This window comes from Salvelinus sp. IW2-2015, linkage group LG26 (assembly GCF_002910315.2).
Source record: "Salvelinus sp. IW2-2015 linkage group LG26, ASM291031v2, whole genome shotgun sequence".
Lineage (NCBI taxonomy): Eukaryota > Metazoa > Chordata > Actinopteri > Salmoniformes > Salmonidae > Salvelinus > Salvelinus sp. IW2-2015.
Genome location: NC_036866.1, coordinates 25,806,932 through 25,828,478, shown reverse-complemented (window position 1 = coordinate 25,828,478; position 21,547 = coordinate 25,806,932). Strand labels below are relative to the sequence as shown.

General features: G+C 41.5%; 3 protein-coding genes across 5 annotated transcripts in view; 1 reads left to right on the top strand and 2 right to left on the bottom strand.

Annotated features, from left to right (window-relative positions):
• The first annotated feature begins 1,170 nt into the window (after window positions 1-1,170).
• On the top strand, window positions 1,171-2,661 carry LOC111952617 (small EDRK-rich factor 2). Its single transcript, XM_023971477.1, has 3 exons — window positions 1,171-1,300; window positions 1,945-2,050; window positions 2,186-2,661. Exons 1-3 carry the CDS (start codon window positions 1,186-1,188, stop codon window positions 2,256-2,258), a joined length of 294 nt encoding a protein of 97 aa, XP_023827245.1. The 5' UTR covers window positions 1,171-1,185; the 3' UTR covers window positions 2,259-2,661.
• Window positions 2,662-2,698: 37 nt separating this feature from the next.
• On the bottom strand, window positions 2,699-13,901 carry rasef2 (RAS and EF-hand domain containing 2). 3 transcript variants are annotated; one of them, XM_023971456.2, is made up of 18 exons: window positions 13,773-13,898; window positions 13,346-13,460; window positions 13,021-13,170; window positions 10,445-10,535; window positions 9,904-9,999; window positions 9,602-9,679; window positions 7,968-8,083; window positions 7,800-7,868; window positions 7,500-7,581; window positions 7,325-7,389; window positions 7,023-7,218; window positions 6,828-6,938; window positions 4,261-4,414; window positions 4,092-4,173; window positions 3,828-3,942; window positions 3,513-3,626; window positions 3,353-3,429; window positions 2,699-3,269 (listed from the first exon to the last, which is right to left on the bottom strand). In XM_023971456.2, exons 2-18 carry the CDS (start codon window positions 13,375-13,377, stop codon window positions 3,167-3,169), a joined length of 1,731 nt encoding a protein of 576 aa, XP_023827224.1. In that variant the 5' UTR covers window positions 13,378-13,460; window positions 13,773-13,898; the 3' UTR covers window positions 2,699-3,166. The 3 variants fall into 3 exon arrangements, with proteins under 3 accessions (XP_023827224.1, XP_023827221.1, XP_023827223.1); XM_023971453.2 differs by having other exon boundaries at window positions 13,346-13,900; XM_023971455.2 differs by lacking the exon at window positions 7,800-7,868 and having other exon boundaries at window positions 13,346-13,901.
• A 695-nt stretch (window positions 13,902-14,596) lies between these two features.
• Window positions 14,597-21,547, bottom strand: part of sema4ba (sema domain, immunoglobulin domain (Ig), transmembrane domain (TM) and short cytoplasmic domain, (semaphorin) 4Ba) — a 32,642-nt gene continuing 25,691 nt past the window's right edge. The window contains exons 9-13 of the mRNA XM_023971645.2: window positions 21,009-21,219; window positions 20,781-20,896; window positions 20,155-20,312; window positions 19,726-19,817; window positions 14,597-19,431 (exon numbers count right to left, since the gene is read on the bottom strand). Coding sequence (XP_023827413.2) covers window positions 18,656-19,431; window positions 19,726-19,817; window positions 20,155-20,312; window positions 20,781-20,896; window positions 21,009-21,219 — 1,353 coding nt within the window. The 3' untranslated portion in view covers window positions 14,597-18,655. The remainder of the gene's footprint in view (window positions 19,432-19,725; window positions 19,818-20,154; window positions 20,313-20,780; window positions 20,897-21,008; window positions 21,220-21,547) is intronic.

Genomic DNA, 21,547 nt, shown 5'->3' with positions numbered 1-21,547 from the left:
TTTGTAGTCAATTACTAAAARTGTATTGAATCACTGAGAAATAAAACTTTTCAAACATAATTTGAAGCTATACAGTTATTTTAGTCGTGTGGCCTGCCAACCACCATAACATAATCTCTGGTTGTTTTTTGTTAAAGAATCTAGTATATTTATGATATTTCATAATCTTCAAAAGCCACTGGGGAATTCAAATCATTGATACAATTTTGCATTTTTAGGTTTCATAGTACTTTTATTGATTATTACGGTATGAGTCATAATTAATTAAACACCTAGTGGTAAAACAAGGAAATTGTTATTTTCCACCATAMATTTTTCCCATAGGGGATTTTAGAAACACTTAAAATAAGGGCTGTGCTTGAAGGTGTAGGCTTACCCTGGCGTGATGTTTTGATAACCGTGTAAATCTCTCTAGGACAAGGTGACTTATATATATATATTCGCCTGCATTTACCCCCCCAAAATGAAATGCTAATTAGCTGCTAATATGGCTATCATAAACAACTACAAATGCCATGATGATCTGGATGAGACTGCCGAATCGAGTCAAAAGTAAGAATATCTGGATTAATTATTTTTTATTTAACCTTTATTTATTATCTAATGTTAGCTAAATTTCGTAATGAATACATGGGCAACATTTATTTAATGGACAATTCTGTGAACTGTCTTGTGCAAGTTTTAAATAGACAATAACGTTACTTGCTAGCAAAGGTGGCAGCTAGAGTTGACGTAATGTCTATTTTCATGCTAATTAGCATTTTCGAATCTGAGAGTAAATAGAGTTGAATATGTTGATAAAAGTAATCTTGTCTAAGATATATTTACATTGTTATGAAAACAAATGGTGGGGAAACGATTGGAACCATTTCCCCACTGTGGGGCTCTATTGCCGCGTCAAAACAACTGGCAACTCCGAAATKTCCGACCTCAGTGTGTTCAAAACAACTGGGAACTCGGAAAAAACGAGCTTCAACTGGAAAAATATATATTTGAACGGTCTTCCAATTCGGAATTCCAATTCGGGAACTCGGGCCTCTTTCTAGAGCTCCTACTTTCTGACCTGAAGATCACTGACGTCATCATTTGATCCTGTATTTTCCGAGTTCCCAGTTGTTSTGAATGCGGCATAAAGTACTGATAATATGCAGACGTCAAATACAAGAAAATACCGCTACTCTCGCGATGTCTCGTATTAACGCGTTCAGTCGTCGTGACGTAAATCGAATATTGTTGGTGCACAGCTGGCAGGCTTGGCAGCCTTCTCCACACCGTTTACTTAGAAACAACAACATGACAAGTGAGTATATTGCTATATTTTATTTACTAGCTACTAAGCTAAAGTTGTGTTCGTTGGCTACGTATCTCGCTTTGCTGTTTTAAAGAAATGAAATCAGAGACAATCAACGCTAGGTAGCTAACGTTAGCGATCTATGTTTGAACTGGATAAGTGAAAAGAAAAAAATAACGTTACTATAGCTAACTAGAAAGTATAGTGTAACGTGGTTTTCTGTTACTTTACACTAATTTGTTTTAGTGCCATGAAATGTATCATTTTTTCATTATTAACTGGTAAGAAGGATCTGCTTTGTAGTTAACGTAACGTTAGCTAGTTAGCGAGCTAACGTTAACTGTCTAGGCCCGTGAAGTGCCACGCACAATAACAAACCCTGCTAAGCAGTTGCCTAGCCTTATGCTCTCTCTCTCCGGAACGTACATTTATGGATTAAAGTTATTTTCGTCTTATCCATTAGGTAACTGTTTATCTAGCCAGTTACGTTACTGTTAATAGCAGTTACGTTACCAAACGATCAATACAGGGCTGTAGATGGCCAATAGCTAAAGATGCTTGGTTTTAATTTAGTCTTTAAAATGTAAGACATAAGCAATGACTCTGCAACTGTACTCCCCTCACCTGGGTCTTTCAAATCGATTTCTTTGCAGGGGGGAATCAGCGTGACCTTGCTCGTGCTAGAAATGCCAAAAAACAAGGGAATGACAAGGGAAAGAAGGCTGATGATGGCATGTCTGCAGCTGCGAGGAAGCTGAGGTAAGTCACTAGTATTGGCTTTTAGGAAGTTCTCCTGGTATACAGGTGAGAATCTTTCACTGAAACCAGGACACATTTTTAAAATGCATTTCGTTTTTATTTGGTTTAACCATTTGTTTTGTCTGTCTTCCTTAGGGATGCAGAGATAATGCAACAGAAGCAGAAAAAAGCCAATGACCCTAAGGCGGCAGACGAGAAAGCCAAATAGCAGGATACAGAGCCAGAGCCCAATCACAACTATTCTCAGATACCCAGATGTTATCCATTTTTGAAAGATGACCAGGTCTTGTTTTTGTCCCATAATCTGGGGTTTAGAACCAGTTTGTAATATTTTGTGGTGGTGGTGCAGTATAGTTTGGGAAATAAGGACTAATGCGTAAGCCTATTTCAATACACAGGTCGAATGTTAATCAGTATTTACAATGTAAAGAGCAGGAATTTCAAACTCCACTACTTGGAATTACAAAAAAGCTTGTATTTTTGTATTTCCTCATCTAGAATGTTACTCAACTAGTGGTTGTTTATGGTTTCTATACCATGTTTATTGCTTTTATATTGATGAACATATGCAGTGCTGTAAGATTAATCAAATAAACTAATGAAAGATTCAATCTGGGGAACTTTAATCTAACAAATTATACCACACACCTCAGTACAGAAAGTTTATTCAATTAAAACAAAATCAGCTGACATACTGAAAGCACCTCATTGTAAAATGTACTAATTTCTGAATGTTTCTAACCACAGCATTGTAGTTTCAACTGAGCCTTTCTGAATACAGTAAATTCCTGATGTGTACAACAGATACATGCAAACTATTTAGGTGCCGTACAAGTCCCATTCAAATACATTCATTAAACATCTCTGGAGATCTACATGCTCCAGATCAGTTATGTGCCACGTTAAGGACAATTACCGTTCAGAAGTTGGCAATTACTTGGGATTAAATTTTAAATATGAATTAGACATATCTACAGTAATCTCAGGAGATTTGTTACAAAACAGATCTGCATCACATTCTCAATGATAAAAGCTGTGGTGCTAAAATTGTCTCCATCCTCCCAAGTCTCCAGTCAGTAGATGCATTCCATAGGGTGAAGTGATGGGCCTCCATGGTTATACTCTGCAGCAGTTGGTCAGAGCTTTCTTTGAACTGCTTAAACTCAACTTCACCTGTGACTCTGATTGCCGTCTCAGTTTCACATTTTTCTTAACTTCTCTGTGTTAGGAAAAAATGGTAAGAGCTCAGTTATAGTTTAGGTATTCGTGGTAGGGATTGGATGGGAAGATTAAGATTATTACCTTGCCAGGTGAAGTACTGCCTCCACTATATTTGTTCCCTCTTTAGCACTAGTTTCACAGAACAGGGCATTGTATGTCTGAAACGCATGTCATATTGTGATTTAATATTTATTTGATGGACCCATGAACAGCTGTTATTGACTGGTAAATGAGATTGTACCCTTGCCAGCCTTTCCCCATCAACAGTGCTGACACAGCTTCCCTCTGGTCGATCTTCCCGCAGGTCCACTTTATTCCCAATCACACACATTGGGAGTTGCTCATCCGTGGATTCCTGGGATAACAAGTGCAGTTTGTTTTTCACTAAGTTCCTGATTTATGCGTAATCATAATTGTTCCTTTTATATTGAATATAACTGAAATACATTATGGTTTCAAACTGAAATATAGACAACCATTATTTTGGCATCCCATTCCAAGTTTTTTTATTTTTTTTATCTCAAGAACCATAAAACCCCTCCACTGTGACTGCTACCTGAATCTGGTCCATCCACTCTCTGACATTAAGGAAGCTGCTTTCAGAAGTGACATCATACAGCAGTAAGACTCCATGGGCTTTACGGAAATAAGACCTGGCAATACTGCGGAACCTACAGTAACAGGGAAATCCCATTTAGTTTTTGATATTACATGATCATTTGGAATCTTCCAGCACTTCAGATTAACAGCCACATCACCAAAGACACATCATGGAACAACTTTGATAAGGCTTTTAGTATGTCAATGTACAGAAACATACCTCTCTTGTCCAGCAGTATCCCATATCTGGAGGTTTGTTTTTTCTCCATCCACCAACATCTTCTTGATTTGGAAATCAACTCCTAAGAACAACATTRTGTAATGGAAACAGCAATGCACTTTCTGCATTTATTCTACCACTACCAAAAACTTACTGTACATGTACTTACCCAACGTCGTCTGAATATCTCCCCTGAACTCATTGAGACTCAACCGCAATAGAAAGCTGGACTTCCCTGATCCTGCATCTCCCGCCAAGACTAACCGGTACATGGGACCAGGGCACTCAGGGCCACCAGTGTCAACAAGGTCTGCTTCTGTTTGCTGAGGACCAAGTAGCATTACTTAGGTTATGGAAAATAAAACAGATACCATATTTTTTTTTYTTTMACCAGGTAGGCCAGTTTAGAACAAGTTCTCATTTACAACTGCTACCTGGCCAAGATAAAGCAAAGCACTGCGACACAAACACAAACGTACAGTCAATAACACAATAGAAAAATCTATATACAGTTTGTGCAAATGTAGTAAGATTGGGGAGGTAAGGCAATAAATAGGCCATAGTGGCAAAATAATTACAATTTAGGAGTGATATGTGCAGAAGATGAATGTGCAAGTAGAGATACTGGGGTGCAAAGGAGCAAAAATAATAATATGGGGATGAGGTAGTTGGGTGGGCTATKTACAGATGGGCTGTGTACAGGTGCAATGATCGGTAAGCTGCTCTGACAGCTGATGCTTAAAGTTAGTGAGGGAGATATAAGACTCCAGCTTCAGTGATTTTTGCAATTCGTTCCAGTCACTGGCAGCAGAGAACGGGAAGGACAGGCGGCCAAAGGAGAAGTTGGCTTTGGGGATGACCAGTGAAATATACCTGCTGGAGCACGTGCTACGGATGGGTGCTGCTATGGTGACCAGTGAGCTGAGATGAGGTGGGGCTTTACCTAGCAAAGACTTATAGATGACCTGGAGCCAGTGGGTTTGGCGACGAATATGAAGCGACGGCCAGCCAACGAGAGCATACAGGTCGCAGTGGTGGGTGGTATATGGGGCTTTGGTGACAAAACGGATGGCACTGTGATAGACTACATCCAATTTGCTGAGTAGTGTTGGAGGCTATTTTGTAAATGACATCGCCGAAGTCAAGGATCGGTAGGATAGTCAGTTTTACGAGGGTATGTTTGGCAGCATGAGTAAAGGAGGCTTTGTTCCGAAATAGGAAGCCGATTCTAGATTTAATTTTGGATTGGAGATGCTTAATGTGAGTCTGGAAGGAGAGTTCACAGTCTAACCAGACACCTAGAGATTTGTAGTTGTCCACATATTCAGTCAGAAGTCAGAACCGTCCAGAGTAGTGATGGTGGGCGGGCAGGGGCAGCAATCGGTTGAAGAGCATGCATTTAGTTTTACTTGCATTTAAGAGCAGTTGGAGGCCACGGAAGGAGTGTTGTATGGCATAGAAGCCCGYCTGGAGGTTAGTTAACACAGTGTCCAAAGAAGGGCCAGAAGTATACAGAATGGTGTCGTCTGTGTAGAGGTGGATCAGAGAATCACCAGCAGCAAGAGCGACATTGATGTATACAGAGAAAAGAGTCGGCCCGAGAATTGAACCCTGTGGCACCCCCATAGAGACTGCCAGAGGTCCGGACAACAGGCCCTCCGATTTGACACATTGAACTCTATCAGAGAAGTAGTTGGTAAACCAGGCGAGGCAGTCATTTGAGAAACCAAGGCTGTTGAGTCTGCCGATAAGAATGYAGTGATTGACAGAGTTGAAAGCCTTGGCCAGGTCAATGAAGACGGCTGCACAGTATTGTCTTTTATCGATGGAGGTTATGATATCATTTAGGACCTTGAGCGTGGCTGATGTGGACCCATGACCAGCTCGGAAACCAGATTGCATAGCGGAGAAGGTACGGTGGGATTCGAAATGGTCGGTGATCTGCTTGTTAACTTGGCTTTCGAAAATTTTCGAAAAGGCAGGGCAGGATGGATATAGGTCTAAAACAGTCTGGGTCTACTGTGTCTCCCCCTTTGAAGAGGGGGATGACCGCAGCAGCTTTCCAATCTTTAGGGATCTCAGATGATACGTAAGAGAGGTTGAACAGGCTAGTAATAGGGGTTGCAACAATTGCGGCAGAATTTTAGAAGGAGAGGATCCAGATTGTCTAGCCCAGCTGATTTGTAGGGGTCCAGATTTTGCAGCTCTTTCAGAACATTAGCTATCTGGATTTGAGTGAAGGAGAAGTGGGGGAGGCTTAGGCAASTTGCTGTGGGGGGTGCAGAGCTGTTGACCGGGGTAGGGGTAGCCAGGTAGAAAGCATGGCCAGCCGTAGAAAAATGCTTATTGAAATTCTCGATTATCGTAGATTTATCGGTGGTGACAGTGTTTCCTAGCATCAGTGCAGTGGGCAGCTAGGAGGAGATGCTCTTATTCTCCATGGACTTTACAGTGTCCCAGAACGTTTTGGAGTTTGTGCTACAGGATGCAAATTTCTGTTTGAAAAAGCTTGCCTTTGCTTTCCTAACTGCCTGTGTACATTGGTTCCTAACTTCCCTGAAAAGTTGCATATCGCGGGGGCTATTTGATGCTAATGCAGTACGCCACAGGATGTTTTTGTACTGGTCAAGGGCAGTCAAGTCTGGAGTGAACCAGCATATACCAATTCCACATGAGCCTCCCTACACAATGTCTTACTGTGCTTCAAAACTGAGCATCTCAGCTCAAAAGCCTTACCTTCATTGGGAAAGCAGACAAGCGTCTCCGGATGGATGAAGCAATGGAACTAGCTTTGCTGGGAGCTACAGACAGTATTGCCTGATTTGCTTCCAATTTCACATCTGATATCTGGTGCAGAAATAGGTACATTCATGTATTAGAATGTGAAACGTACTAATACAATTGTTGGTCAACCCTTGTAGTTACCCTTACCTCAATGTCTGAGGGCACATATGAATAACTGTGGTGTACTGTTTCTGTAGAGTCATCACTGTCAGACTCGCTGCCTGAGCTTTCAGTAGTGTCCATAGGCAAGGACACACCGCTGTCCGGGTATGCATCAGCCCAGCTGGCTACATGGGAGTTGGTCGTTTTACTGGAGCCTACAGTTGTGTGTGCTCCCTCTGAACTRGACTCAACATAGGGATGAAAAAATGTAAACATTAGTTAAGTGGTCAATTAATATTATTAATCAATAGGTCCAGATTTCTAGGATAAGAATATAGTATGTGTACTTTATAAGCGTGCTTTGTCGAACTGGCTTCATTCTTCGAGCTGGGATTTCATTGTTGGGGGATAGCTGTGGGGAGGAAGATTTGTAACACTAATGCTTTATAAATGTTGTATAAATGTAAATATAAAGGGGTATTGTGAGTCTTCTTTATCTTGAGTGAAAACAACCAAACTTACCCTCCTTTTACTTGATGCCACATCGTTGACTAAGGCAGAGCGCAAGCCATCATTGCTGTCATACAGCTTTTTGTTCATGGCCCTAATAGGAAGGAGTCAATGTAGAGAACATTTCAGATGCCTAACTAATCTTTTAGCCTGCCACCTTTAGAGTAGAGTCAGCATTCATTACAATGAGCATATGGTGTGCACTGCACGGATGTGCATGCATGACTCAAAGCTTTGCTTGACTACGATACAACAAAAACAATCATGAAAGGACATACTGTACTAATGAACAATCGGGTCAGACAGACTTACTGGAGAATTTCAATGTGACTGGAGTAAGACTGGTATTCAATAACCATCTTTTTCAGTTCATCACTTTCTCTGTGAAAATAGACAATTACAACATTTCTTATCAACTAGTCTGTATTTAGTGAGTTGGACTTGATCCATTGGACCTGAACGTGAAGTCGGTGATCTCACCTCTCATGTTGAAGTTTCTGGTCTGCATACATGTTCTTCAGCTTGTCCATCTCTACCTGCAGAATGGAGATGTTTGTCTGTGCTTTGAAGAGAGAAGTCCGTAACTGCTCCTTTTCCTGAGGATACATAATGTAATATGTACAACATTACTGGAAAGTGCACAGGAAATAACGTCCAGAGCATTCGGAAAGTTTGCAGACCCCTTCCCTTTTCCACATTGTTGTTCTGTTACAGCCTTATTTTAAAATTGATTAAATACACACACAATAGCCAATGACAAAACAGATGAAGAAATTTTAGCAAATATAAAAAAAWTGAAAAACCTTATTTACATAAGTATTCAGACCCTTTGCTATGAGACTCGAAATTGAGCTCAGGTGCATCCTGTTTCCATTGATCAYCCGTAAGATGTTTCTACAACTTCATTGGTGTCTACTTTTGGTAAATTCAATTGATTGGACATGATTTGTAAAGGCATACACCTGTCTACAGTGCATGTCAGAGCAAAAACTAGGCTATTAGGTTGAATTAATTTTCCGTAGAGCGCCAAGACAGGATTGTGTCGAGGCACAGATCTGGGGAAAGGTACCAAAAAAGTTAAGCAGCATTGAAGGTCCAAGAACACAGTGGCCTCCATCATTCTTAAATGGAAGAAGTTTGGAACCACCGAGACTCTTCCTAGAGCTGRCCTCCAGTCAAACTGAGCAATCGGGGGAGAAGGATCTGGGGAAAGGTTCTCCCATCCCCACAGAGGAACTCTTGAGCTCTGTCATAGTGACCATCAGGTTGTTGGGATGGGAGAACCTTCCAGAAGGACAACCATCTCTGCAGCCCTCCACCAAGCAGGCCTTTATAGTAGAGTGGCCAGATGGAAGCCATTCCTCAGTAAAAGCCACATGACAGCCCCCTTGGAGTTTGTCAAAAGGCACCTAAAGGACTCTCAGACCATGAGAAACAAGATACTCTGATGAAACCAAGAATGAACTCTTTGGCCTGAATGCCAAGCGTCACGTCTGGAGAAAACCTGGCGCTATCCCTATGGTGAAGCATGGTGGTCGCAGCATCATGCTCTGGGGATGGTTTTCAGTGGCAGGGACTGGGAGACTAGTCAGGATCGAGGAAAGATGAACGGAGCAAAGTAGAGATATCCTTGATGAAAACCTGCTCCGGAGCACTTAGGACCTCAGACTGGGGCGAAAGTTCACCTTCCAACAGGACAACGACCCTAAGCACACAGCCAAGACAACGCAGGAGTGGCTTTGGGACAAGTCTCTGAATGTCCTTGAGTGGCCCAGCCAGAGCCCGGACTTGAACCCGATCGAACATCTCTGGAGGCCTGAAAATAGCTGTGCAGTGATGCTCCCCATCCAACTGACAGAGCTTGAGAAGATCTGCAAAGAAGAATGGGAGCAACTCCCCAAATACAGGTGTGCCAAGCTTGTAGCGTCATACCCAAGAAGACTCTAGACTGTAATCGCTGCCAAAGGCGCTTCAACAAAGGCGCTTCAACAAAGTACTGAGTAAGGCTTATTTTAGAATAAGGCTGTAACGTAACAACATTTAGAAAAAGTCAAGGGGTCTGAATACTTTCCRAATGGGACTCAAGATACAGTTGTCTAACTGATCCAACATACCTGAGTCAGTTCACTTATTTGGTTCTGTAGTTTGTCAACATCCTGCCTGGAACTGTTCAGTTCAGATTCCCCTTGGGACTACAATGAAAAGGTTTCCATTTATTTCAAATTAATCATAAATATGATTAAGCATCAACTGAAATCATATTCACACTTAAGGCTGCCTGAATCTAGGTAAATAAAGTACTGCAAACATAAGAGTGGCAATCCTTGGGAAACATTAAATAACCTTTCAACACCAACAATAATAGGTCAATAGATGAAATATGTCACAAAACCTGTTTCAAACAGATGACACCTACCTTTAACAACCTGTCCATAACAGTATGCAGGTCTGCCACCTCATTCTCATGCCTTCTCTGGAGTGCCGCCATGACTCCCTCCATTCTCTTATGCTCCTACAGACAAGAAACCCAAGGAGAGACAACTTTGCTCATTGGCTCTGAACTTAAAGAGGGTCTTTCACAAAACTGTAGAAAGGGGCCTTTGTGAGCGTTTGAGCTAGCTGCTCTCCCTTCTCTAAAAGGTACTTCCCCTACCACAAATATGCGGATAAACACCTGTGGAGGCCCCTCTTGAAATAAAAACAGTTTAATCTTAATTTCCAACAAACTATTTGCCCAAGTCTATTATATTCAACTTTTTCCTCACCATTGTTTTGTACATTTTCTAAGGTATGTTTTCAATGACACCAATGCCTTTTTAATGACTTAGCTTGCTTATTTGCTTGCTTTGTTTGTTTTTAGTTCTTAAATACTTGATGAGAGTGAATTACATGTTTTATTTCTAGCACAATGTGTAGAATATACTGTAGTAACTAAGTCCTCATAATACGTCACTTACCTCTTCTCTCACCCTGACCTCTACACAGGCAAGCTGCTGCTGCATGTCCTCTTCCAGCTCTGTCAACTGACTGGTGTTCAGCTCCTCTGTTCTGTCGGCACACAGAGGTACATACCATTTACATGTCTGCCCTGGTTGTCCATCAAATGCAAAACAACTGCCCAAACACTAGTCCAGCAAAAGTGATGAGTCAGAATATAAGGTGAAGGTGAGGCATTGTTTGCAAGCAATAACACATCTTCAAACACAGCAGCAACACAGAACTACACCTTTTGGTTCCAATCATATCTGTTCCATTGGTATCCATTGCCCATGTGTTTTCATCTAGTGGTGAACTTTGAGCGGGCGGGACACTATTCAGTTAAATGTGTTTTATCATCAAGTGACAGCACTTGGTCCAGCCAGTCAAGAGACTCATTTGCAGTGTGAGATTGAATGAATCAAAATACAGCACGTCTTGCCACTGATTAGCAAACATTCTTACAGGCACATTAATTTGCATAAGTGTTAAGATTAGGCCTAAATGGCAATATAAAAAAGGGACAACTAGGTTTAAAAGTGGAAAATGGGGGGAACAAGACTAGCAACTCATTTAAGAGTACTTCCTTGGGTGAGAAATGTCATCCCTATCAAGAAATGCCGCCTCTGAACCGCGAAAGCAACTCCACACCATCTACAGTGGCAAGAAAAAGTACGTGAACCCGTTGGAAATACCTGGATTTCTGCATAAATTGGTCATAAAATTTGATCTGATCTTCATCTAGGTCACAACAATAGACAAACACAGTATGCTTAAACCAATAACAATTATACATTGTCATGTCTTTATTGAACACACAGTGTAAACATTCACAGTGCAGGATGAAAAAAGTATGTGAGCCCTTGGATTTAATAACTTGTTGACCCTCCTTTGGCAGCAATAACATCAACCAAACGTTTTCTGTAGTTGTGGATCAGACCTGCGCAACGTTCAGGAAGAGTTTTGGACCATTCCACTTTTCAAAACTGTTTCAGTTCAGCAATATTCATGGTATGTCTGGTATGAACTGCTCTCTTGAGGTCATGCCACAGCATCTCAAATCGGGTTGATGTCAGGACTCTGACTGGGCCACTCCAGAAGACTTATTTTCTTCTGTTGAAGCCATTCTGTTGTTGATTTACTTCTGTGTTTTGGATCGTTGTCCTGTTGCATCACCCAACTTCTGTTGAGCTTCAATTGGCGGACAGATAGCCTAACATTCTCCTGCAAAATGTCTTGATAAACTTCGGAATTCATTTTTCCGTCGATGATAGCAAGCTGTCCAGGCCCTGAGGCAGCAAAGCAGCCCCAAACCATGATGCTCCCTCCACCATACTTTACAGTTGGGATGAGGTTTTGATGTTGCTGTGCTGTGCATTTTTTCTCTACACATAGTGTTGTGTGTTCCTTCCAAACACCTCAACTGTAGTTTCATCTGTCCACAGAACTGTTTGCCAGTAGCGCTGTGGAACATCCAGGTGCACTTTTGCAAACTTCAGACGTGCAGCAATGTTTTTTTGCACAGCAGTGGCTTCTTCCGTGGTGTCCTCCCATGAACACCATTCTTGTTTAGTGTTTTACGTATCGTAGACCCGTCAACAGAGATGTTAGCATGTTCCAGAGATTTCTGTAAGTCTTTAGCTGACACTAGGATTCTTCTTAACCTTATTGAGCATTCTGCGCTGTGCTCTTGCAGTCATCTTTGCAGGACGGCCACTCCTAGGGAGAGTAGCAACAGTGCTGAACTTTCTCCATTTATAGACAATTGATGAACATCAATGCTTTTAGAGATACTTTTGTAACCCTTTCCAGCTTTATGCAAGTCAACACTTCTTAATCTTAGGTCTTCTGAGATCTCATTTGTTGGAGGCATGGTTCACATCAGGCAATGCTTCTTGTGAATAGCAAACTCAAATTTTGAGAGTGTTTTTTATAGGGCAAGGCAGCTCTAACCAACAACCCCAATCTCGTGTCATTGATTGGACTCCAGGTCAGCTGACTCCTGACAGCTTATGGAGAAGTCATTAGCCTAGGGGTTCACATACTTTCCCCAACCTACACTGTGAATGTTTAAATGATGTATTCAATATAGACAAGAAAAATACAATAATTTGTGTGCTATTAGTTTAAGCACACTATGTGTGTATATTGTTGTGACTTAGATGAAGATCAGATCAAATTTGATGACCAATTTATGCAGAAATCCAGGTAATTACAAAGGGTTCACCACATGCAATTATGTCTGATTATAATAACCTTACTGTGGGAAGCATACTGGCGCAACCAATACTCACATTTTGTAAATGTTAACTGATTAATAACTCAAGCCTGATCTTGATTGAAACATTGTTGCATGGATATCCCACAACATAAACACTACATGTGTTTTTGGTAACACAAACAGGCAAATGACTAAGTTAACTGATATATAAATTTGTTCCATTCGTGAAGAGAACAAAATTCAGACAATATAGTTTGGTAGATTGTTTCTCAATATATTGTTTTCCTCTTATTGAGAAATCTGAGCCAAGAGATGCTGCTATGACACAATCCCTACCTTCTCAAACTGGTTTCCAGTTGCTCACTCTCAAGCCTGTGGTCCTTGCTTTCACTGACAAGAGCATCGACAAGTCCCTCATATTGTTGCAACAACAAAGGTTCTGAGATGTACATGGCTTGGTGCAGTTCAGCCAACTGATCCCGCAGTCTGAAAGATGAAAGATTATGGACAACCATCATTTCTACATTTTACATAGTTATAAAACAGAGGGATGAACGCAGAACGAACATCTACAAATTACACCCACAGTCTACTGTAAGAGCTGTAATAGCAGGTGCAACTTTCTGTCAAACAATTCACAMCAACCACACACCAGATTTACCTTCCTGAGAGGAGACCGGTTGCATCGTCCATCCTGCTCTGGAACTCTTCCCAGGGACTCCCTTGACTTTGAGGAGACGCTCCAAAAGAGGCCAAATCCAATGTTTCTGAAACCTCTTGAAACCGTGATGAAAAATTGCTGTAATTAATACATCCATCTTCACTAGCGCCGAATTTGTTGAATAAAGTTTTGATTTCGTCTTCAGGCACATTCAGCTCTCGACAAACAACTGTAAAGTCTTCGTATTCAATCACACCAGATTTATTAATGTCACACGCTGAAAACAGTCTCTGGAGGCTGGATTTGTCCATGACTTCGTATTTCGAGTTTAAAAGTTACATGAAGTCCGCCTTGGGAAATAACCCCTTGTGTAAAATAAAATCGATATGCTAGCAACAGGTGCAATACTTGACCATTTGATCCCCACCTTTATTTGTGTAACCTTATCCCGCACCAGTGATCAGAATTTTAGCCTGTCAGTATGAAGTGTTGAAGGCAGTAATACTTTTCCCACGCTAATGATAACTCTATTCACGGGTAGACTGCTGTACAATCACTAAGCCACTGATTGGCTCAGCCGGCCTGAAATGGGCGTGACTGCGCGTGCAGACSGATGACAGCACTGGGGCCAAGACATCAGACAGTGAGAATGTGCGTCACCTGTACTTGGCTTTTTATTTTATTTTTACTGTTGTTAAAAATGTCAGTGTTTGTACACGTTGTCATGCAACACACATACTTTACTTGTTTTATTTTATTGAGTGGATGTACGTATCACAAATAAATCACAAATAAAGTTTAAACAAAATACACAATTTACATGTATAAAACACTCATATAAAATATTTAAATTGAATGTATCTCAACAATATTTTCAAATAGTATATGATGTATTTGCACAGGGGTGGAGAATAATTGTATATTCATTGCTAGGATGTGGCAAGAATTCTACCTATGACTATTTCTACCTATGACTATTATGAGTAGACTATTTTCCTTTCAGGTGTGGACTGCACTCTTTATCAAGAATAGTTGCCTGCCCGCCATTGTTATACTGTACCATACTCAGTAATTAACTCCACCCTACCATGTGATATCCCTAGCCATACTTATTTTTACTACTGTGACAGAAACACCTCTACTAAAAAACACAGAACTACACTATTAGCTTATTTGTTTTACATGCTAATGCAAGAATTAGGCTCACATAAAAAAAAGACTGAACAAGTTGAACAGGAACTTTCCACGCTGTTCTTTGCATATGTTTTTATTTGAGTCTGGTGGAATGCGTCAGCAAACGCTGTGCTCCACCTTAATGTGACTAATGTGTTGACATAGGACACAGTCACTGTTAACATTTCACTAATCAAAGAACAGAGGGGATAAAAATGGCTCACACATACTGCATTTAAAGAACATACCAATTACATTCCTTACTGTAATGACAGAAATCCCTTTTAACATTACAATAAATCTTCTGAAAGTTGTTGATAATATTGTGGCCACACAGTGGCAGTGTAAGAGCAGAATCAGGCAAGTCTGGAACTACTTCTTACACCAATACAGTATTTGGATCCATTTAGCAATGACTGAAACTTTATGATATAGACAGATTTTGAACATTTGTTTGATTGGTGTATTGCTTCACAATCAAGTGCAGCAATGTGACAAGCACAATTTGTGTCCTAGATTCTGTCTAAATTGAGGTTATTCTCTAATTTCATGTGGCATTACAACTATAGAGTTCATGAACCATATAGGAAACTAATTGTATCCATTTATCTTTATTTTAAAAAATGTAAATAAAGTGCTTTTATGTACAGAACAATAAAAACAACTGAAACAGTAGTGATGTATAATATAAAAAAATACAGTTCACAAGAGCTTTTTACATTGGCAGCTCAATTTACAAAGCATTTTAACATACAAACTTACAAGACATGTTGACATGAGTCAGAGAAACTTGTTACACTGTCACAAATAGAAGGCTTGGCTGAAGTGGTTCTTCAACTAACAGAGGTGCCTTACTGCAACTCAGTAGAAGCTTATAACAGCAGTCTCAAACATCTTATGTAAGTATATATTCATTTGGAGCAGTGATCAAACAAGTGATTTGTATGATGCATGTCTGAACCTATTATGCTAGATATTCAGGCTGATTTTGTTCTGCATTCGGCTAATGTATTATTGAGTTTAGATAACTTTACTCATCTGATCCAAGCTGTCATTTCTTCACTTGCAATCTTTGTCACAAAATAAAAAAGAATCATGAAATGTTCAGTTGTCAAGACAATGTTTCAACTTCTTCTCCTCCCATCTTTGTTACAATTGGAGTCATTGAAACCCTGATGGAGTTCACACGTGTTGTGCAGACCTTACCAGTATGGGATTTCTGTACAGGTTGAGACTATAATTCCATATACAGGGGTTTGCAATAGTGTCAACACAGAAATACATTGTGACGGAAGTTGAAGCCATTCTAACAGAGTTATTGTACTGATACTGGCCATAATCTAAAGGAATTCACTCAAAGTGTTGTAATAGTATTGTTGGGCATGCCCAGTAGAGTTCTACAGTCTATTCTGTCGTACATATCATGCAGGTGATGCTGCTGCTACCTGGTTATCCATGTGATTAAGTAATGTCACAAGGTCAGGAGAACACATTTAGTATCCCAAGATGTACAACTCGATTCTTTAACTTTGCTTAAAAGGCATGAAAAAATAAGTTGAAAACCTAATACATAATTCTCAACAAAATCCTCATTTGTATCCCTAACTAAGTCTTTCCAACATTCTGTGCAAAAACAACGCGTTCTCAAGGTGTTTGCTGGTTCTGCACCTTCACCACAATGACACAACTTTCACCAGTCTTCTCCAATACAATACAAATGTACATTATATACAATCAGCCAACATGGCAGTCCTTTAGCAGTATGCTTTTTGCACAGCTACTTTGTCTTTAAAAAAAAAATATGTCCCTTGTACAAAATTCAATATCTAGAATAAACTTAAATAAACAGTTTTACTTAGAAATTGTTTTGGAATACTTGTATCACCACATTCCACAACGCAATRTTGCAAGAGTTCATATTTACCACAAATTTGCACTGACATAGCAACATCTATGGAATATGTAGAACTATTATTTATTTACCATCATGAACAGCTGAAAACATATACCTGTTATTGGGTATTGTAATGCCTGAATAAAAGCCCTTGCTTTTGGATGATCAAATATTCTGCAGGTTCTATCCTTTAACAATATCGGTTTCTACAGTAGTTAAAAAAAAACACACACATTCCTCCATTGACTGGTCCATAACTGCTGTGTGACCTTTTGCTCCATGTTAGTAAAACCCATTTTACAGTCATTAGTGTCATTAAACCAGAGGTGATGGTTGTAACTATGACAGCTTTCATATGCACTACGTTATGAATGGCCTAAGCACATACTGTTCGGTACAGTACATGCTGAATCAGTCAGGCCCATTAAACATAAGACATTGATTTGACATGACAGTTGTGTTGGATAGGATGAAAACAAAAGATGCATGATTTAAAAAAAGTTATTTTTGGCACAACAATCACTTTGTTTACATAAATGAACACACGGGAGCTTGGTTGCCTCTGGGTGTGTCACATCAACGACACTAAGAGCTCCATAGCCCACTGGCTGATTCTCTGTTGTGTTGCCACTCTTCCTTTGTCTCTTCYAACCTCTGCTGTCTACTGGTCTCTGAATAACAGGACCAGAACAGAGCTATCTAAACAATGTGGTGAACAGGTTTTTATAGTCTCAGCCCACTTTTACTTGGTGTCTGAAGTGACTGAATTTGGATTGAAGGAATCAGTTCCTGACTGGCACTCTGAACTAGTCATTAACCATTTTATACTGGGACTTCACCCTAGCTACATCAACTCCAGGCCTAGTGATAGTCTTTATCTCATCCCGTGCCTCTATGACACAGAAATGGCTCAAAATCACTTGCATACTAAATTGCATGTGAGTATGCCTCTCATTCTCTGTAATTAAGAATGTGCTGACACCTATGTGCTTGCAGTCTCAAGATCAGATTTTGGTGTGACCTTTCACCCCACTTCACATGATGTGCTTTGCATAGTCTGTCTGCTCCATAATGAACAATATGTTAATACCTGGTCTAGGGTCTTCCCCAATGTCAAGGGTACATTTCAACCCTGTGAATGTCAATCTTCCACAACTTAGGCACCATATCCTCCAATACTTTGGGACTTACAAATTCCATCTGTGCCACTCTGGTGGAGCAGAGGAGAGGGCCTCAACAATACCTGTCCAGTGTTATGTTATTCTGTTGTGTGCTATTTTAACCTCACCTCATTCCAGGCGGTGACTACCTCTTTCATTCCTTCCTCATTGGTTCCTCTCCATGTCTCTCTGGTACTGCTAGCCCTTCTCTTGACCAGTGGATACCATTCTAATGCCTGTCTGGTTATGCTGCATTGAGGTTTATGTACAGTTTCAACTGCCTTGAATTAATAGGGGCAGCAGGTAGCCTAGTGGTTAGAGCGTTGGGCCAGTAACCGAAAGGTTGCTGAATTGAAGCCCCGAGCTGACATGGTAAAAATCTGTCGTTCTGCCCCTGAACACTGTTCACCGGTAGACCGTCTTTGTAAATAAGAATTTGTTCTTAACTGACTTCTCTAGTTAAATAAAGGTTTAAAAAATTGCTGTTATAACTAAGTCATAGGCCTAATGATCTACTGTTTGAATACGAGGTTATTTATTCCACTGCTATCCTGAGTCTGTCTCAGTGCAGGGCTGAGCCCATGCTTATGGATGTAGGTGGGAGAGTTAAGGGTCAGTTCTTGACCCATAGAGTATCTCTCTACTTCCAATGCAATGCCAACAGAGTAATTGGATGGATTGAGTGTCAAAGCATACAAACATGACTAAACCATATAGAAATTGTTACAGAAGGACAATATCAGCTGTATGTGTCCTACACCCACCATGAGCATAATTCCACAGCTTCAATAGTCTGAAGGCAATCTGTATCAGCTTCTCTTCATTGTGCTTCAGATGCACTAGAGAAAGAAGAGTCACTAAACAAGGAAATGAGAACTGACTACAGGGACAAAATGAATAAGACAAATGTGCAAAATCAGTGTAATGAAATGTCCCTCTTTGAGAAGAGGTTGGCGGTTTTCAGTGTTCCCTCCTTTAGTGTTTTTCTTTTCTTTCACTTATAGTCCCCTCTTTCCTTACAGTTCAAAGTTAGTCACTCTGCATAACAGTTTTATCTCCTGCTCAAGTTGATCAAAGCTGTCCTCACACAATGGAGTCTTTGATCTCTGAGCCCAGTCTCACCCGAGGCCGCGGGCAGGTGTGCGAGATCTCGACAGTGCTCTCCTTCAAGTTTAGAGGCCTCTTCTCTGACTCTGAGAAGCTCTTGCTGTTGTCTGGTGATGAGCATTCATGTGACGGCGTGTTGCAGATGTAGTTGTCATTGAGGGTCTGGTAACCCTTGTGGTCTGACACAGATGCTGGAACTGTGCTGTTGCCATTCAGAGGCACGTTTTCTGCAGGCTTCCCCACTATCCTGGGTTTCTTCTGCTGCATGTTAGGACACTCACCCTCCTTCAGCATGGACTTCATGCGGTCACGGTTCCTGTAGACCACAAACAGGGAGAAGACCACCAGGGAGAAGCCCAGCAGGGCACACACTACGATCAGCTCGTTCCAGTAGGTCTTGGTGTTGATCTGTGGAGAGCGGGTCTCTCCGGGTAGGATGATTGGCTCCTCCTGGGGGACCAGAGGGGTGCGTGAGCGGCCGATCAGGGTGGTGCTCTCCTGTCTGGCCTCACCTCTCACACAGTAGTTGGCCAGGAGCTGCCTGAAGCCCTCCTCCACTGACCAGCACTCATAGGTTTCCTGTCTGTCAGCCTGGGCCACCACCACTAGACCTCCCTCAGGACTGGGGTACAGGAAGTGACCTGCACCCTCACTGTACTCCCACTTCCTCTCAGCCAGGTTGGAGCGCAGCTTACAGGGCAGCACTTTGAACGTGTTGGCTGGGATCATTATCACCTGGCATGAAGACATCCCTGCAGACAACAAAAGGAAGGGCTTTTTCATTTTTCATTTGTGAAAGAAAGTCCATCCCAGGTAGTTTGAACAAACTGCATTATTATATCACTGTGGTAGCTGAGTAGGAGTGCGCTGAGAAGGAATAAATTAAATGAGCTGGGTACGAATAATGATGTTAAGGGAATATTGGAATAAAATTGTCAGCAAAATGTTAATTTAAATGCAGCAGTCCCAGAGTAGAGCACAGTGGTACAGTATAGAGCCGAAAGGATTTAGTCCAGCAGGAGCAGATGGTATGGTACCGTACTTACGTGTGGGTGGGGGTTTAACAAAGCGAGGGCTGGGCTGTGTCTTGTTGCAGATAACTGATGTGTCTGCCTCGTCCACATCCTGCTGCCAGTGGCTGAGAAAACAGACAACAGTAAATCAGAGAAATGGGTGTCTCAGAACAGCTCTAACTGGCACTATCAATCTACACATAGATGGTCTTGACAGTGTTAGTCTGCACATATAGCATGTAAGCAAACAGCATTGAGCATTGTCCTGTATTGTCACTTTTTCTTTGGTGTAGTCAGATGTTCTGGAAAGTTGTCAGTCATTATGAGAGCTTAGCATCAAAATAGTTTATACCTATCTCTTACATGCCAATACAAGGCTAGAAGGCTTACATGCCAATACATCTCTCTGAGTGGACCATGGAAATGTAAAGTATAATGGTTGGTGGTCTGGATGAAACATACCTATCTGGTGGAGCCAGCCTGACATCCAGGCACTGCCTCCCTGTCCAGGCACAGTAAGGGTCTCTGGACAGGACACACTCTCCACAGCTCTGGTAGTTGGAGCAGTTAGCCACAGGGACCTCCACCAGGCCAGAGTAGGAGGACACAAACAGCAGGCCCTGTAGAGACACCAGTCAGTCAGTCAGATGCCAGGGAGGAATAGCCCTAGGTCATGTATTCACATACAGTTAACCCTCTCTAATATAGTATCAACACCATCCCCTCTACGAACCCAATGCTGGAGTAACAGCACAGACTAACATCACAGACTAACAGCACAGAGTAACATCACAGGGTAACAGGACAGAGTAACAGCACAGAGTAACAGCACAGAGTAACACAGGACAAGATTCATGATGGGTCACACGCCGTTTACAACCCATCTGTTTTCAGATCCCCTGAGAGGAAGTTGCATGCAATTATCCCAATGAACGTGAGCTGAGCTCCCCTTCAGGCTCCGGCTCTCTTCACGGCTCATGGGACCCCTAAGCTGATAGTGCTGACATTTAGTGAGCTCAATATTACTACCACTATGAGGACATGCTTCAGAAATAAACAGAGTTCTCACTCTACACTCTGTACTGTACCTTCTCAGACTCCAGTTCTATGTGTTCTACAGGCTGGGGGTCAGTGAAGAGCACCATCTCCTCAATGATGTGCATCTTGTTGTTGACATTAATGGCTTTGTGGAGTCTCCCGTCATCTGCCAGAGACATATGACAGAACAGTAGATGGTTAATGTCTGCTATAGCTCTGCCTGTCATACAGAACATGAAAGGGGGAGAAGTTCTGTCAGCTGAGCCTGTTTACAGAACCTGTTCCAATGAAGAGCACATTGTAGTGTTTGTGGATGGCTTGGACCCGGTGGACAGCTATCTGGGTGTAGCGGACACTGCGTTTCAGCAGGAGTGGCTGGCTGCGGATCACACTGTCCATCAAGAAGTGGTCCTTGACGAAGTTCAATACCTTGTCAGGCATGTGCATGGAGGAGGGGATGCCCTGGTCCCGGGCTGCATTAGTGATGCACTGTGGAAGAAACACAGGGAGTCTCATAAGCACACACTGGGCTACGATACACACTACACAACCATACTACTCCCCCATCAATATGTGTTTGTATCCTTCAGTTGATGTGGCCATGATAACACTGCCAGGAAATGAAAGCAGCAGCAGCTTTTTGATAACATCAGGCCTTCTGGGAAGAGGGCAGCCAGTGACAGCAGAGAAACAGATAACTTAGCTGCTTAAGCACTGATTTTCAGTCCAGATTGGTGATGTGACTAAGGCAGGCTAGAACACATCCGACCTGCACACACGAGGTTGGCTAAAGTTTACTGTAGACTTCCCAATGGAA